Source organism: Amaranthus tricolor, chromosome 5 (genome assembly GCF_026212465.1).
Source record: "Amaranthus tricolor cultivar Red isolate AtriRed21 chromosome 5, ASM2621246v1, whole genome shotgun sequence".
Classification (NCBI taxonomy): Eukaryota; Viridiplantae; Streptophyta; class Magnoliopsida; order Caryophyllales; family Amaranthaceae; genus Amaranthus; species Amaranthus tricolor.
Window position 1 is genome coordinate 19,135,908 of NC_080051.1, and position 16,505 is coordinate 19,152,412.

A 16,505-nucleotide genomic window follows, 5' to 3' on the forward strand; every position below is an offset into this window, starting at 1 on the left:
AAATGATAAAAAGTAAATTCAAGACAAACTAAAAAAAAAGGTTGGTGCAATTTCATAAGAATATGGGACTATCAATAACTAACCACATATAATAGATTTTATCAATTTTCAAGCCACCTCTTGAAATTAGACTATTTTTTGTATTATATACCACAAAATTAAATTCAAACGTTTCCTAATTTAACTTCAAAATAAAATATTATTCATATCACAACGAAATCACATATTAATTACACATACAAAGAAATAAAAAATTATCCAACTAAAATGTGTCAAATTCAAATTTGAGATCATTCAAATATACATCTCTTATAATGACAAATGGTTTAAGTGATTAAAATTAAATTTACATTTTTTCCACCAATCATAAATGTTAAAAGTAATTTCTGTTTTTCTACTTACATCATTTACTTTTATGTTTTTGATAAATTGATTTGTAATTAGAGTGAAAATAGTTCAAGTATAATTAGAGTTAAAATTTAGAAAAATGAGTAAAATCATAGAAGTATATTTTATGAGAAAGTTGGAAAAATATATAAATGAAATGAAAAGAGAAGTAAAATATGTAAATTAGAATTAAAAAATAATACAAGTCATAATCATTTATTTATAAAAATATGATAAATTTAATAAAATTGACTATAAAGGAAAATAAAGCTAATTTTGTGACACAAAAGACTATGTTATTATATGCAAATGCTTAATTTGGCTCAAATATATAGCCAAGGTTTAATCTTTGATTGTACTTCCTTTGTTTCCCTCTCATTTCTATCCTTTAATTCCAATTGCTCCTCCATCCATCTTTATCTCTCAAATACCTAAACATCTTCCTCTTCTTCTCTTTCCTCTTTTTTTTATTTTCCTCTTTTAAATCTATGCATAAAGATATTCTAAAACAAATCAAGCAAGATGATGAATTATATTTAATTTTTACCATCAAAATTTGTGTTGGGGAATCAATAGAACAAGCTTCACATTATAAGCAACATTTTGAAGTATGATGATTGATGATCATAGTAGGAAGTTTTTCATTTCCATGGGGATAACTCAAATTGCATTGCTCAAAAAGATGAAAGTAATAATGAGATGAATCCATAGAGGCAAAACTAAGTTTTGTAGCGGTAACGGTAGCGAAACGGATTTTATAGTTAATACGGATGATTTCACGATCATTGCAAACTATATTTGGTAGCGGTAAACTCAAAAATCTTTAAAAATCAAACATAATACGGTGATGCGGTCTTATTTTTCACGATGGATTAATCACCCTTACGACAACGTCAATAAGAAGAATGGTATTAGAAGCACATAAGAAAGTTGAGGCTGATGCATTTCACCTTGATAATGGATATATTTGCCATACATTGGATGGATCCGGGTCTCGAGGCCTCTTTTATGGGGATGATCCGCTCCGTTTTACCTTACCTGGGTTGCTGCTCCAGATTTCCCTCATCTCTATGTTTACCCGTGCCACTCATTTCCTTCTTAAGCCTTTTGGCCAGCCTTCCATTGTTTCCCAAATTTTGGTTAGTACTCCCCCCCTTTTTTTTGTACATTTCTTATTTTTATTGTTCAGTTTGATTAGAGATTCAGGGGTGTTTGGTTTGGCCGAACACATTTCCCATTAAAAATCATTGGAAAATGAACATGGTAATTGATTTTCTTTTGTTTGGTATTATGGAAAATTCGACCTATTTGGTAATGGGTACTAAATGATGAGAATGATAATGGAAAGTTAGTGTAATTTTGGTTTAAATATTTCTTGACAAATTTAATTGTTAAATTTATTTTTTTCAACACTTTGAACATGTGGTATTAGGCGATAATGGAAAATTGTGAATAAAAAAACTTTTATATGATCAAATTTCATTATCGTGGGAATGACATGATACATATCATAAAAATTTTACTCTACAAATAACTATCATTGATTTGAACCGCTAACCAAACGGGTCATTAGGGGAAATAGAAATGTTGTGGATGGAAACATGGATGAGGAGGAACATTGATTTCTTTCTAATTCCAGAGGAAAATGCTTTTCCACCCAAGCTTCCATTGTAATTCCCTTGTCAAACCAAATAAGCAAAATTAAAAAGGATATTTTCAAAAAGTATCCGGAACCAAACATACCCTTAAAAAAATTAAATGCAAAAGAGATTTTGGCTTAGTTGGAGACATTTTTCTCAATGGAGTAATTAGAAGGAAACAATTTCTATTTCACTTTAACTTTCAAGACACCAAATAGGATCTTGCTTCTTAGGAAGACCGTTTTCAATCAAATCAAATTGAATAATGATAATAATTATTGGCATATTTATTTTACTAATAGTGACAGTTGTAAGAAAAAGTGTCACTATTACCAGCAAACTTAAAAGGACAAGGAGAGTACATTATATTTTTCATTTATGTTTGAGCATGAAATAAATGCACTTTCACTCACACATTTTACTGTGTTTTAGTGCATAAAATTGATATATTTGTTTGGCTTACTCTTAAAAGGAATCCCTATTGTGGATGGTTTAACCTTTGTTGGCTAATAGTGAACTACTTGTCTATTACATTTTAACTGCAGGGAGGTGTGGTTCTTGGCCCTTCAGTCTTAGGACACAACAGAGAGTTTCTAGCTGCAGTATTTCCAGCTAAAAGCAGAATTCTTTTGGACAATCTATCAATATTCAGTCTAATGCTATTTATATTTCTACTTGGAGTAAAGATGGATCTATCTTTGGCATTGAGATCAGATAAGAAGCCAATAGCCATAGGAATATTAGGGTTTATTATCCCTTATGCATTAGCAAATCTAGTTGCATTTCTCCTGCAACAACATGTTACTTTAGACCATGATATTTTGCGAATACTTCCCTTTGTAGTCGAGCTTCATTCTATGTCAGCATTTCCAGTAATCGCTTGTTTTTTAGGTGATCTTAAGATCCTAAATTCAGAAATAGGGCGGTTAGCATCATCTTCTTCATTAGTATCAGATGTATTTCAGTGGTCTTTACTAACAGTTAAGTTTGCAGTAAAGCTTGCTAAAGCAAAATCAATCTCGTCATCTGTAGGATCATTTCTATCAGTTTCCCTTTTCATTGTTTTAACCTTGTATGGAATCCGCCCTGTGGTTTTATGGGCAATCAGGAAAACCCCTGAAGGGCAGCCTGTAAAAGAAAGGTATATTGTTGGGGTTATGGTTGCTCTTTTAGGATGTGGGTTTATAGGTGAAGTTATTGGTCTTAGTGCGATTGTAGCTACATTCATTGTTGGACTTGTTATACCAGATGGACCACCTTTAGGTGCCGCTCTTTCTGAAAAGCTCGATTCTTTCGTGTCAGTACTCTTGATGCCCATCTTCTTTGCTATATGTGGCCTCCGAATGGATGTTTTTGCTATTCAGAAGCTGAAGAATGTAGGTGTGATTCAACTAGTGGTGCTTGTTACCTTCATTGGGAAAATTTTAGGCACAATTGCACCCCCACTCTTCTTCAGGATGCCATTTCGTGATGCTCTTTCACTCGGTCTCATTATGAATGCAAAAGGCGTTATTGAATTAGCAGTTTTGACTCACAGAATGTCTGATAATGTACGTTATTTTTTGCTTGTTACTTGCATAATGTTTTATTCACAGGGACTACGACTAGAATGATCTAATGATTATGTAGTCGACCCCAATCTTTTGGGTTAAGGCTTTGACATTGTTGTTGTTGTCGTACCTGCATAATGCTAAGATAAAATATGGATACTAAATGTGTTATATGCGTGATTATATTATTTTTGCAGGGCATGACAGATGAATGCTTTGCAATTATGATCATATCAGTGGTGTTTGTCACAGGAGTTTTATCGCCTGTTGTTCAGGCCCTATACGATCCTTCGAGAAGGTACATAGCTTATAAGAGGAGAACCATAAGGCATCATAAGCGCAATGAGGAGCTCCGCATATTAGCCTGTGTCCATGGTGCAGACAATGTCAAGACCATCTTAGATGTTCTGCAGGTGTCCAGTACGACAAAAACGAGTCCAATAAACTTAACAGTCATGCATCTAACAAGGCTCATAGGTCGTTCCTCTTCTCTACTCATTGCCCATCAACCCAGGGAGACATCATCTCCTTACCCTAGTCAATCCGAGAGGATTTTCAACGCGTTCAAAAAATTAGAGCAACATTACGAAGGACTTTTCATCGTGAATTGCTTCAAGGGTATCTCTCCCTATGCATCTATGCACAATGATGTATGCTCCATTGCATTAGAAAGAAGAACAACCTTTATCATAATCCCCTTTCAGAAGCAAATTCGCGAGAAAGAGAAGTTCGAACCTTCTTTCATTTATAGAAACCTCAACAAAAAGGTTCTTGACAAGGCACCTTGTTCTGTTGGGGTCCTAGTTGACCATGGAGGATCACTCAAAAACACAAAATTCCGATCCTCAACTTCTGAACATACCTTAACATACCGTGTGGCAGTTTTATTTTTCGGAGGTTCTGATGATCGAGAGGCACTAGCATATGGAATGAGAATGTCAGAAAATACTAGAGTAAACTTGACCCTAGTAAAATTTTCAGGTGCTTGTTCAGAAGATATTATAGGTGACAATGAGAAAAGCCTATTACACGACGGAGACATTATTAGTGAGTTTAGGCTCAACACCTTACACAAGGAAGATCGAGTGTTTTACAAAGAGATGCTATTAACGAATACAATGTGCTTGGTCACTCTGCTAAAATCCATGGAGAATTCTAATTATGACTTGATTATGGTAGGGCGATCTCATTTGCCGTCACAATTCTTAAATGAACTTGTGCAATGGGGTGATTGTCCAGGAGATTTGGGGCCAGTTGGTGAAATGTTGGCTTTGAATTACAATATAAAGTCTTCAATTTTGGTAGTACAACAACAAAAAAGAGTTTGGGGTCTTAAAGATCCTGAAGAGTCTTTAAATATACCAAAAACTGATTTGTAGGCTTACTTTAGTATGTTCACTTGTTAAGTATAGAGTTTTGTTAGGAAGAACACAGTTTGTAAATAGTTGAAGCTTTTGGATGATTTTCTTTGAACAAACCCGTGTATTTATGTTTTATTATATGATACAAATACAATTGTTAACGATTATTTGGACTTTTCATTTTAACTCATATACACATGATTAGATACTTAATGATTTGACAAATATAAAACACATAGATGCTTCGTTTTAAATACTTAACGCTTTGACAAATATAAAACACTAACATGCTTCATTATGGGCCAAATTCATTGCATTTTTTAAGAAATAATTTCAATGTAAGAACTTTTAGTCAGTAACAGTCTTTGGATTCAATAGCAAATAACAAACATTGTTCAACCTTTTAAAAATATAAATTAAAATATACGCCCCATAATTATGAAGAAGATGAAATCGGTGCTCTTGTTGTTACTAGTGACTATAAGGGTGGTGTATCTTATATTTTGGATTAGGGGTGTTCATGTCATATGACTTCTAACTCTAGTTTCTTCTTAACATATGAAAAGGTTGAAGGAAGAAATGTGACTATGGGCAATGAGGCTTGGTGTCTAGTGCTTAGTGTTGGTGATTTTAAATTCATAATATTTAATGGTGTTGTTATAACATTGTTCGGAGTTCTTCATGTTCCAAGATTGAATAGGCCCTTAATTTTCCTTGGTACTTTGGATAAAGGAGATTTTAAGTGCATTGATGAAGGTGGAGCTTTGAAGGTTTTTTAGGGTACTAAAGTGTTCATGAAAGAGTCAAGTCCATTGATGATGGCATGCATAAGCTATATGTGATTCAACCTTGAAGTTCAACTTGTTTATCCACTACGTCAAACGAGTATGGTGATGGTAATACTCCTTAGAATAACGGTAGTACATCTAGGATGGAATTTAAAGCTCTTATTTTTGCAAGACCTTTTCAACATACGAGATAAATACTCTGCCAATAACAAATAATTAGGGGAGACATAGGATCATATTGAGGATATGTGCACTCTGCGCCCCGCGGTATACATCAGATATTTGGTGACGGTTTCATTATCACACTTTCAGCAGTTTCATTATCTTTGGTGACGGTTTGGTGACGGTTTTTACTAATTCTACGGTTACCATCTTGTATTATATAGATATTGGTTGGAGTTAATGAAGAAACAACACAGATTATTCCCGTATTATAGTTTTCTCATGGTATCGGAGCCACGTTAAACCCTAATTTTTTTTTTCTTTAAGGATTTTTTTCAGTAAAATGGTGGACGGTGAAACACCACCACCGCCGCTAGTTTTCTCAGATCACCTTGTCTAATACCCCTTTTGATTTAAATAACTTCACAAGGCAGCTCCACAGGGCAGCCATTTAAAATAATCAAAGAAAATTGAGCGAAGAGCAGTCAATGATGAAATCCCCGTCTAATGTATCATAAGCTTTCCGTAAATTAATTTTGAGGAAACAATTAAGAGAACAATTCTTTCTCTCGTAATATTTCACAAGATCTTGACACAAAAAAATATTATGCAAAACATTTTAACCTTCAACAAAAGCTCCTTGTACTAGGTCAATGATGCTACCTAGTATATATTTAAGTCTACTTAAAAAAATTATTTATTTAAGAAAAGTGTTCTTAATTCTTATTTAGGTTTAAAGAATTGATGTTATAAAATCTTTTAAATACATAACCAAATTTAACTTCATGTTAATTTAGCAAAATAAATGTCAACTAATGAATTCTAACCTATTAAATTAATCTATTCGGCAATGTTATAAGAGTTCGTCATTTGTTACTTTCCAATTCTTTTATTATATTGTATAATTTGCTATTTGTCATTTTCCAATTCTTTTGTTTATTGTATGATTAATTTTCATGCATAATTATAAAATATTTATTTTTATTAATTGATTGGATACATAAAAATATATTGGTTTATATAAGAAAAAAATATATAAATATTTGTTAATCTTCTTAATTCTTATTTAGGTTAACGAATTGATGTTATAAAATCTTTTAAATACATAACAAAATTTAATTTTACGTTAATGTACAGAAAAATAAAGTGCCAGATAATTAATTCTAACCTATTAAATTAATTCATTTGGCAAAGGTTTAAGAGTTTGTTATTTGTTATTTTTCAGCTCTTTTATTATATTTTATTGTATTTTATCGTATTGTATAATTGTGTACTCCTTGTTTTCTCATATAAACTTATTCAAATAATTTGCGTTTTTATTCTTATTTTTAGTGTTGTTTGGTCATTAAAATTGTGTGTTCCTTGTTTAAAATTATAAAGCTTAAATTCACACTCATATTTAATTAAAAATTCAATAGAGCAAACATAAGTAGTTGTAAAATATAAACCAAAATTCTTAAGTAGAGTCGTCTTGAAAATTTGAAAGTTTGGCGCAAAATTTTTATTTTACATTTTATTTATAGTAAATATATTTATTTTATTAAAAAACTTAACATATTTCTTTATTATATTATTTTTCATATATGATAGAAAAAATGATCATCTGCGATCGATCACTTCGCATATACTTAAAGTTCCCTGATCTTAGGACATGCAACTCTCTTACTTTTTTTATATTTTAAATTTTAAATCCACATACATCATTTAAAAAGTTTCATATTTGTGGGTGAAGCGGCATAGACTCATCAAAATGGTAAGTCACACAGATGTGGATTGCGTTAGTTTCGATTGGTAAATTTTTATATCGAGCCATTTTCGAGTCAAATCATGTCGGGTATAAATTGAACCAATAAATTAAAGATTATTTTTATAAAAAATGTTGCTTATCATTAAATATTCTCAAATATATGTATATAAATTTTTAAAATTTTTTCCAACTATTCTATATGAGAAATACCAACTATTACAAAAGGTGAGTGGTAGCAATTTTTAAAATTTTTTCCATAAAATAGCACTCAACTCTTAAAAAATTAACTACGATAACATAATTTCGTAAAAAAAAAACAAAAAAATAAAAAAATAAAAAATTGCTGATGATGAGAAATTGAATGGAATAACTCAAATTTCAAAGATCATCAAGGTAAGAACACAAAAACCCAGAAAATAACTGTAAACAAAAACCCAGAAAAGAAAGAAGAAAACCCAAACCTAACTTAAAGCCTTGAAATAATGGAGTTTTTGTTCCCTCTGAGACGTTGGTGTTACTGGTGATGAAGTTTCTGGTAGATTTTGAAATATTTGTATATATTTTGTATTGACTAAATATAGCATTAGTTACCTAACTTATAGCCTTGCCAAATTAAAAGCCTAGATTATAACCTAATTAATTAAAAGCGGTGTAATAGCTAATTCATGGTGTATATATTGCCTAATAATGGAATGAGAGAGACACAGAATGATATTCTTTCATGGTATCAGTATACTAGGTTTTCTTTTCACGCTTTCGCATCCTCTTTCTTTTCTTCTTCTTATACTGCTTTCGATTTGTACCATTTCTTTTCCATCAACATGGGCGAATTGAAATCATCTCATTCCTTCCACCCGGCTCTTGCTGTCTCTAACATCAAGACCCATTTTCCAATCACCCTTGAGATGGAGAACGTTCAGTATGCGAATTGGGCAGAATTGTTCAAGGTTCATTGTCGGTCTCAGAGAGAAGAAAAACTCCATTATCACACCATCGTCAATATCGAACATTTATCGAATGAGATAGAGATTCAGAAATTCAAAAAGAAAGATAAAGAGATTAAAGATGAAGGACAACAGAGTAAGCAATCAACCATTGTTGGAACTCCATCATCAACAACATCAACACCAAGATCAACAGAAAGAGGAGAAATCCATGATCATACGATAATCAATATTGGGCAAGTTAAAGATGAAGAAAAAGAAATTGAAGGTGGTATCGTGATTCTTACAAATCCAGAAGCAGAGTTTCAACATATGATGATCATAGGATCTTCACCAAGAAGAAGAAATCATCCTCACATGTGTACAGAAGATTCCCCTCTTCCCAATGAAAATGATGATTTCAGTCACAACAAACGTCGAATCCGTGATCGAATTCATCTTTTAGATGGGAATCCTAATGACGGATGCGGTTTTGCCTGTAGTGTTTACGCTGTTATTATCTTCTGTATCGTGCTATTATGGTTGCTTGCTTTCCGAGGTTTGGGTTTTCTTCTTTCTTTTCTGGATTTTTGTTTACAGTTATTTTCTGGGTTTTTGTGCTCTTACCTGGATGATCTTTGAAATTTGAGTTATTCCATTCAATTTCTCATTATCAGCAATTTTTTTACTTTTTTATTTTTTTATTTTTTTTTACGAAATTATTTTAGGTTTTTTAATCGAGCGTTGTTGGATAGAAAATTATATTTTAGGAATTTGTTTGTGTTGTGAAATCTTGTATGTTAAGACGGGGAATTGAGAAAAAAAGCATGAACAACAAGCAAAAAAAAAAACAGAGAAAAAGACAAATAAGATGACTAATAAAACTCATGTTTCTATAATCAATTGATCCCTAAGTTAGACTGGGCAAATACGTGTAAGATGCAAAATCTGATGCTCTTATATAGGATTCTCAAACTAGGACAATTCTGTTCATTTATGGTATCTAGAATGAAAGATAAAAAGACTCTTACAAATTTAAGACATATTTCTTAATGAAAGTTTATTTGAGGTTTACAAATGAAAAATAAGATGACGAGAAATACAAATAAGAACAATGGAAGAAAAGACACAATGATTTATGAGGTATCTTGGATACCTCTCCTTAATAAATAACTCTCTTCATCTTGAGAACAACCTCTAGTCTCGAGATCACAAATAATCATCACAAAGTAAGAAACTCTTTTGGTAAACACGATAGCCCTCACTTGGAATTAGCCCTTTCAACAAAGTTTCTGTATTGTGGTGATGGATTCTACGAATGATGTATCCTTCGTAGAAGCTTATACAATTTTAGAATCCGCACTTAACTCACCATCAATACACATTAACACCATACAGTAAACATAATATTAAACAAGGAATTATTCAACCTTTCAATGCCTTAACCGTACAAGAAACTGACACAAAAGAATCAGAGGTAGAGCTGCTCGAACAAGCCTTTACTATGCTCGAACAAGCAGCTAAGTTTTATACATTCCATATGCTTTATTCTGATCTGCTCGAATGAGCCACGCCATGCTCGAACGAGCAGCAACAGCTGCTGCCTACTGTTTGGCATTTCTTCGTTACCTTGTTCAAGCAACCTTTTTCCCATGGCTTGCCTCATTCAAGGCATGGTTCCAAACCCCGTAGTGAACCCTCAAGCGTCCCACATCAATAATCTCATAAATAGTTCCAAATCATGATATATCACAATTCAACACATCCTCACCATCCTTCTCCAAATTACAAGATAAGGCTTGTTCGATTATATGTTCAACGTCATCGTCATTAATAAGATTTTTGACACTTGCATTAACAAAAATACTACTCATAGTCTCATATTTCTTAGCACAAAATGTAAATTATACATCTAAATTTTATTTAAATTAATATCAACCATATAAATGAAAATAAATTTTTAGGCCCTAAAAAAGTAGTCTGCTTTGCCTTTGCTAATTGATGACCATAGATCAAACATTGTGCTGTCCGATCACACATGCTTCATGTTTGAGCAAGTTCGTGTTGACCTCCAAAGAAGGCTCCTCACCGTGCTTGTTCCACGAGCAATAACCGATGCTAAATAGAGTTGTGATTATTCTTTTTTTGCTATAAAAACATTTAATGGCTCCTGTTGCTTTCTGCTGGTTCAAGTAGTCCTAATTTGTTAAGCAAAATCGGACAAGCATCTTATATTGGGTTGTTCAATGCAGTGTATCTCGATCTGAGAATCGAGGATGGTAGGATGATTAATAAAACATCTACCGAAAGGGATGTTTTTCTGAATGACACTGAAGGAACTCTGAGCCGAATGGCTATCTTGGCAGTCGCAAATTCACCTAACCCCAACATTCAGTTCATGCTTTCACTGATGGGGCTTGCAGGTGATACTTCTCTGGTGAGCAGCAGTAAGTGACGCGCTCCTCTGATCTGTGTATCGACCATTTAGCTTCAAACCTGTTTCATTGGTAGCTAGACATATCAGATCATATTATTTTTGTATTTTGGTTCCAATAATAGTTTAGGCAATGTCATATAATTGTGTACTAGTATTTTTGTGTCCTCCCCTTATCTTTGGGTAATAAATGCAGTAGCTCGTGCTAATTGAGACATCAAAAAATTTACATGATTGAATGTTTGTACATTATATGCCATTGAATTCTACAACAACAGTAATGATAGTGCAAAAGTTGTAACCCAAAAGATTTGAGTTATGCCGAATGAATCAATGTATTAGTTCTAATGGTCGTTCACATGAACACAACAATTTCATTTTTAAAAGGTTAAGTGCTAAGTTCTAGTGGTCGTCCAATATATCGGTTCTAGTGGTTGTCCTCCCTCATCTTTGAATGCATCACTCTAGAAGATTAATAGTAGTATTATTTACAAAAGATGGTAGTGACTCTTTATTTTATTTATTTAATGAAGGTTAAATTAGAATATTGTTTGAAAACTTTAGGGGACAACTCGTAACATTATAAAAACTTGTAGAGTATAAGTTTTTGCACAAACCTTGACGTTTTTGCATAAATTGATTGACTTACATTATATAATCTAGTCTAGTGTGAGATGATACTTCAATCATCTCATAAGTTTAATAAAATATATATGGATAGTTAAAATTTGAAATAAAATTATTTTTATATTTACTTAATCACATATGTCCTAACGAGTTTGTTATTATTTTTTAAATATGTTTGTCTGATGGATAAAGAAAATGTGTTGATGGTACAAATCCAAGGAATGAATTCGTAAGAGATTATAAAAAATTTATATCCAACTATAGAATTAAAATAAATTTATCGGAAAAAATTAAAAGATAAATATATAAAGCAAATTCATTGAGACAATAACATATATAAGATTTCAAACAATGTTTTGCACAAGGTTTGGTGTTTGTAGATTGTAGTACAAAATTTGTGTCAACATTGCATAAAATGTCCTATTAGTAGATGTAGCGCGATGTCACTGAGATCAGTTAACATTATTTAAATTCAAAATAAAATCAAATATTACATGTAAATATATCCTAGATAAGTTGGTATAAAAAATGACTTGCTTTTTTTTTTCTAGATCCACTACTGCCTACTAGTATTTCAAAATCTATTTGTACCAAAAAACAATAGCTAACTAAGGTATAAAAAATGCAAAACCTCTACTTAGCAACAAAATTCATGCGTGATCTACCACTATTGCTTTTAGGAGAGTCAATACTAACAGCAAAATCATCATCCCTGCTTTGTTTACAAGAATTAAGTTTCCAATCAACTCTAGGCTGTTGTTGCACAACCAAGATCGAAACCTTAGAATCCGAAGAGACTAATGTATCCGCCAAGGAGCCTATTTCGGGATTGTCACTCCAAACACTAAGGCCTTGTATGGCTGTACAATCTGGCTCATGATATCTTCCTACTACGAATAAATCTGCTGAATGTTCCATCGACAAAAGGGCTTTTGTAGTATCAATTCCGTCTTGGACTACCTTTTCGCGCACTATGATCCTGTCGGAGCCTTTGGATTTCATATGGAATTCTCTCATAACTCTCACATCTTCTTGGAGTTGCAGAGATTCGTATGTACATACGCCTTTTAACCAAAAGACTGTGAGCCTAACACTAGGATGTTCAACCATGCGCCTAGTTAATGCTAAGGCCTCATGATCGTCTGTTCCACCTATGAAAAGTGTTATTATTTGGTATGTTTTTTGTCCTGTTTTCGATAGGCCTGTAATTCCAACACCTTGTTCTGGTGTTCCTTTGTCTATTAGGATTGCGACAGAGCAAGGAGATTTACGAAGCACCCTACGATTTATATTCCTAAGTTGTTGGTTAGATGAATCGACTGTGCCATTGATCCCCCATTTCTTATGGAAGGGGACGATGATAAGACTTGTCCTCTTGTCGTGTGCTAGTGCACAAATGTCGTTGTGCATACTCTTTGAAGGTGTGACAGATACGAATTGTTGAACTCGAGCATATCCTAGGCTTTCTTTCTCGAACTGATCAAAGGCCTTAACGACATGGTCAAAGAGACCAAAATTGTCGGCTCTTTTCTTGTACTCGTGGAGTGGCGCTAGGATGGGAATTGCACTTCCTGCTAGATCTATCAGTTGAAGGGCAAACACAGAAATGGATCCACCTATTTTGTTGAATTTCGACACTTCTAAGACTTGGAACAAGGCAGGGACGCTCTCTTCATTGTGGATGCATACTAGAATTTGGAGATCTCCATTCTCACCTAACCCCATAATCTTTCGTTTCCTTATGGTGTTGTATTTCAAGGAAGGATCGTACAACCATTGTGTTAGCGGAAATGCCACTCCAGTGAAGATCACAATGTTCAACATCGCCAAAGTAAACAATCGATCATCAAAAACCTATCAAAGTCACAAATCAAATCAATCATCCTTAATTATTCATCAGAAATAATCTCATTAAACGACTCTCATCTAGCTAGTATGCTAGAGATTGGATATACACAACCTTGTCATTGCAATAACAAGTAGGTTGTTTCCGATATACATGAATTAAATCAAATTAAGACTAAGGAGAAAAAATTATGGGTTGTTTGGCAAAATAGCTTATTGGGCAATTCTAGCTTATTTTGATACAATTACGGGGTTGGATAATCAAACCAGCCAATACTAATGTTTGTAAATTAGCTGGTTGAAATATGCTACTCATAGTACTGGGTTCAAAATCAACTAGTCAAACTAGTTAAATTAAAGCAGCCGGTTAACTTAGCTACTTTAATCAACTATCAACTATCAGCTACCAGCTATCAGTCGTTTGCCAAATACCCTTATATGATACATACCCTTTGATCCCTCCAAACAGCAAAAGTAGCAATCTCCATGACACCTTTGAAAGTCATCATAAAACCCAAAGGCACAGCATCTTCAACAGACACACCAACAGCAATAGAGGAAACAACAGTACCCAAGAACTTACCAAATTGACCAAGCACTAGAATAACTTCTACACCCATCATTGAAAAAGGGTTTTTACTCAAAGAAGATATATTCATCCTCAATCCATTCATAGCACAAAACAATGGAAGAAGTATCCCAGAAGTGAAAAGCTCTAGCTTTTGGACTAATGCAGAACCCAATGGAGGCCCATGAGGCAAGGATAGTCCAAACAAAAAGGGTGAAAATCTTTGGCCCACTCTTTCACCCCAATGCCAAGAAAACATAACAATTGCTAAAATCCACAAAAAATGAGTATGTGACATGGGCATACCTTCAGGAGTTTTCCTAACAATAGAAAGTATTAAAGGCCTAAACCCACAAAATAACACTATATAGTAGAAACTAATGCTAATTGAGGAAATCCATTTTGGGGGTGCCTCAGAACTTGTAGAAGGACTAAACCAAATGAGCCCAAAAGTAGTGATTAGTAGCCCTAAAAAGTCGATAACTAAAGACGATGATGAGGCCAAACGACCCATTTCAGAGTTGATGATCTTGAGGTCATGTAGGTAGTTGCTAGTCACCATGAAGAAGGTTAATGAATTGAATAAAACCATGATCCGAATGCCTGTAAATAGGGTTTGATCAAGGCCGAATGATTGCCGAACGAAGAAAAATGCTATGGCTCCTAAAGCAAGGGAAAACAGGACACCCGATAAGGCTATAAGAATTGATTTTGGGCCACTTTTTCTTATAGCACTCATGTCAATCATAACGCCTGATATGAACATATGTAGCATAAATCCAAAGCTAGCTATGGTTTTGAGCACGTATCTACCCGGTGGTGGGAAAAGTAAGCTCATCCAGTAAGGACTGTATGTTAATGCTGATGGACCTATTATAATTCCTGCCTGCACAAATATAACAGAGAAGGATTTGATTTAATTTGTAATTATTTTACCATAATCGTTGCAGGAACTTCTCTTGATCTTTTTCGAGTCGAGGGGCTCTTTGGCCGCGCTCTTCTTTATGGGTATGAGTTGCCGTCTTCCTCTCTCCTCCCCAGACCTTAATTATAGTATTCTATGTGCGGGATACACTAGATATGATGATGATGTAATTTACCATAAGTTTTGCCAACTTAAGTATATGGTTGAAGTCTCATAATGTCTTATATACTCTATTACAGCCCACATAACATATAATCCATTTGACATGTAAAGTAATTGCGATTCGAAATCGTGATCATCCCTCAAATTAGACTTTAAATATTATATTAAGGAATTTAACTCAACAAATAACTTTAAGTTAGTGGTTGTAGCGTTATACCTTCTATCATAGTCATATTGGGTGCCCATGTTGTTAAAGGGATATTTGGGTCATAAAATCGTTTTAAGAAGTTTTGGCATAAATCAAATATTTTTATTTGATTTAATTTTAAAGGTTGGTGCCATTTTTAGTTGGATTAAGTACATTTTATTTAATAGTGTGTCTAAGAAATTATCTCAAATAAAAACTAAATATAATTTGTAAGACACTAACATTGGTAAATATATTATTTTCTAAACGTGTGTGAGATTCAAATTGATAACGTAGACTTCTATACCTTATTGAGTACATAGTAAGAGTCCAAAATTGAAATTAATTTTATACACTATCATTGCGCACGTCTAATCGTCATACCTAGTGTATTATGCTCATATGCTCAGACTTAAGGGAGGGCTAGTAGATGACAACTCATATCCATAAAGAAGGATGCGGTCAAGAGAGTCCCAACTCAAAACAGACGCGCAGATAGCGAGATTCCTAGAATGCAAAGAAGATCATGTTGGATGTGACAAGTAAAAAAAAAAAAAGCAAGGCTTACAATGATTTGGGCGACAGTCATACTTTGGCGCAACGGTTGAAGAAGGAAATAAACTCCTCGAGAGGTGAAGAAAATAAGTGTAATTTGAATCATAATAAGAGGTGTTGGATAACTCAAAGGATTATCTCCATACCAAATACCACTTGAACTTATTCCTCTCATGTTTTGGCATACCAATGCATCCTTGAATACTTTTCCCACTGCCCACCATTGTTTTGGTGTTATTTCTTTTGGTAATGACATTTTCTTTTCTTTTTTTCTTTTTCTTTCAATCTTCAAATACAACAATTTATTTGTATGATTATTCCAATAATTAAAATTTTGTACCTTGAATATAATAACCAATCATGCATATTTAACAACATAAGTGAAAAAGGATTATATGTAGAAGATGATGGATAATAGTCTAAGATGAAAAGGGAGGCAAAAGAAGAAAAGAGAGTCAAAAAATGGAGCAAAAGAACAAAAGTAGATATTTGAGATTATGAGAAACATAAGATAAGGGATTAAACTATATTTACTCCTTAAAAATAGTACATCTTCAAATTTATGGTAAGAAAATCAAAACATTAATGGTAGTTTATTATTATTTAACTTTAATATAGAAATTCCTTCATCTTCGGTGTTTCTT

The 16,505-nt window shown here is 33.2% G+C and overlaps 3 protein-coding genes across 3 annotated transcripts; 2 read left to right on the plus strand and 1 right to left on the minus strand.

Annotated features, from left to right (window-relative positions):
* Window positions 1–1,235: 1,235 nt before the first annotated feature.
* Window positions 1,236–5,050, plus strand: LOC130813527 (cation/H(+) antiporter 15-like; the record flags this gene model as incomplete). The annotated part of the gene is made up of 3 exons (XM_057679366.1): window positions 1,236–1,526; window positions 2,573–3,577; window positions 3,775–5,050. Coding segments are annotated over 3 exons (2,478 nt in total), but the record flags the coding sequence as incomplete, so codon positions are not given.
* Window positions 5,051–7,851: 2,801 nt separating this feature from the next.
* On the plus strand, window positions 7,852–11,307 carry LOC130813891 (uncharacterized). Its single transcript, XM_057679795.1, has 2 exons — window positions 7,852–9,117; window positions 10,811–11,307. Exons 1-2 carry the CDS (start codon window positions 8,301–8,303, stop codon window positions 11,011–11,013), a joined length of 1,020 nt encoding a protein of 339 aa, XP_057535778.1. The 5' UTR covers window positions 7,852–8,300; the 3' UTR covers window positions 11,014–11,307.
* Window positions 11,308–12,130: 823 nt separating this feature from the next.
* Window positions 12,131–16,199, minus strand: LOC130813849 (cation/H(+) symporter 13-like). Its single transcript, XM_057679742.1, has 3 exons — window positions 15,875–16,199; window positions 13,914–14,918; window positions 12,131–13,473 (listed from the first exon to the last, which is right to left on the minus strand). The coding sequence occupies exons 1-3, from the start codon at window positions 16,115–16,117 to the stop codon at window positions 12,253–12,255; spliced, it is 2,469 nt and encodes an 822-aa protein (XP_057535725.1). The 5' UTR covers window positions 16,118–16,199; the 3' UTR covers window positions 12,131–12,252.
* Between the last annotated feature and the right edge of the window lie 306 nt (window positions 16,200–16,505).

Bases quoted from the DNA above. Each gene is read 5' to 3' on its own strand.
- LOC130813891 (XM_057679795.1), top strand. From the start codon at position 8,301: ATGGTGTATATATTGCCTAATAATGGAATGAGAGAGACACAGAATGAT. The intron at 9,118-10,810 runs GTTTGGGTTTTC...TGTTCAATGCAG, and splicing joins ATGGTTGCTTGCTTTCCGAG to TGTATCTCGATCTGAGAATC.
- LOC130813849 (XM_057679742.1), bottom strand. From the start codon at position 16,117: ATGTCATTACCAAAAGAAATAACACCAAAACAATGGTGGGCAGTGGGA. The intron at 14,919-15,874 runs GTAAGCCTTGCT...ATATTTGTGCAG, and splicing joins TGACTGTCGCCCAAATCATT to GCAGGAATTATAATAGGTCC. The intron at 13,474-13,913 runs GTATGTATCATA...TGACTTTGATAG, and splicing joins CTGTTTGGAGGGATCAAAGG to GTTTTTGATGATCGATTGTT.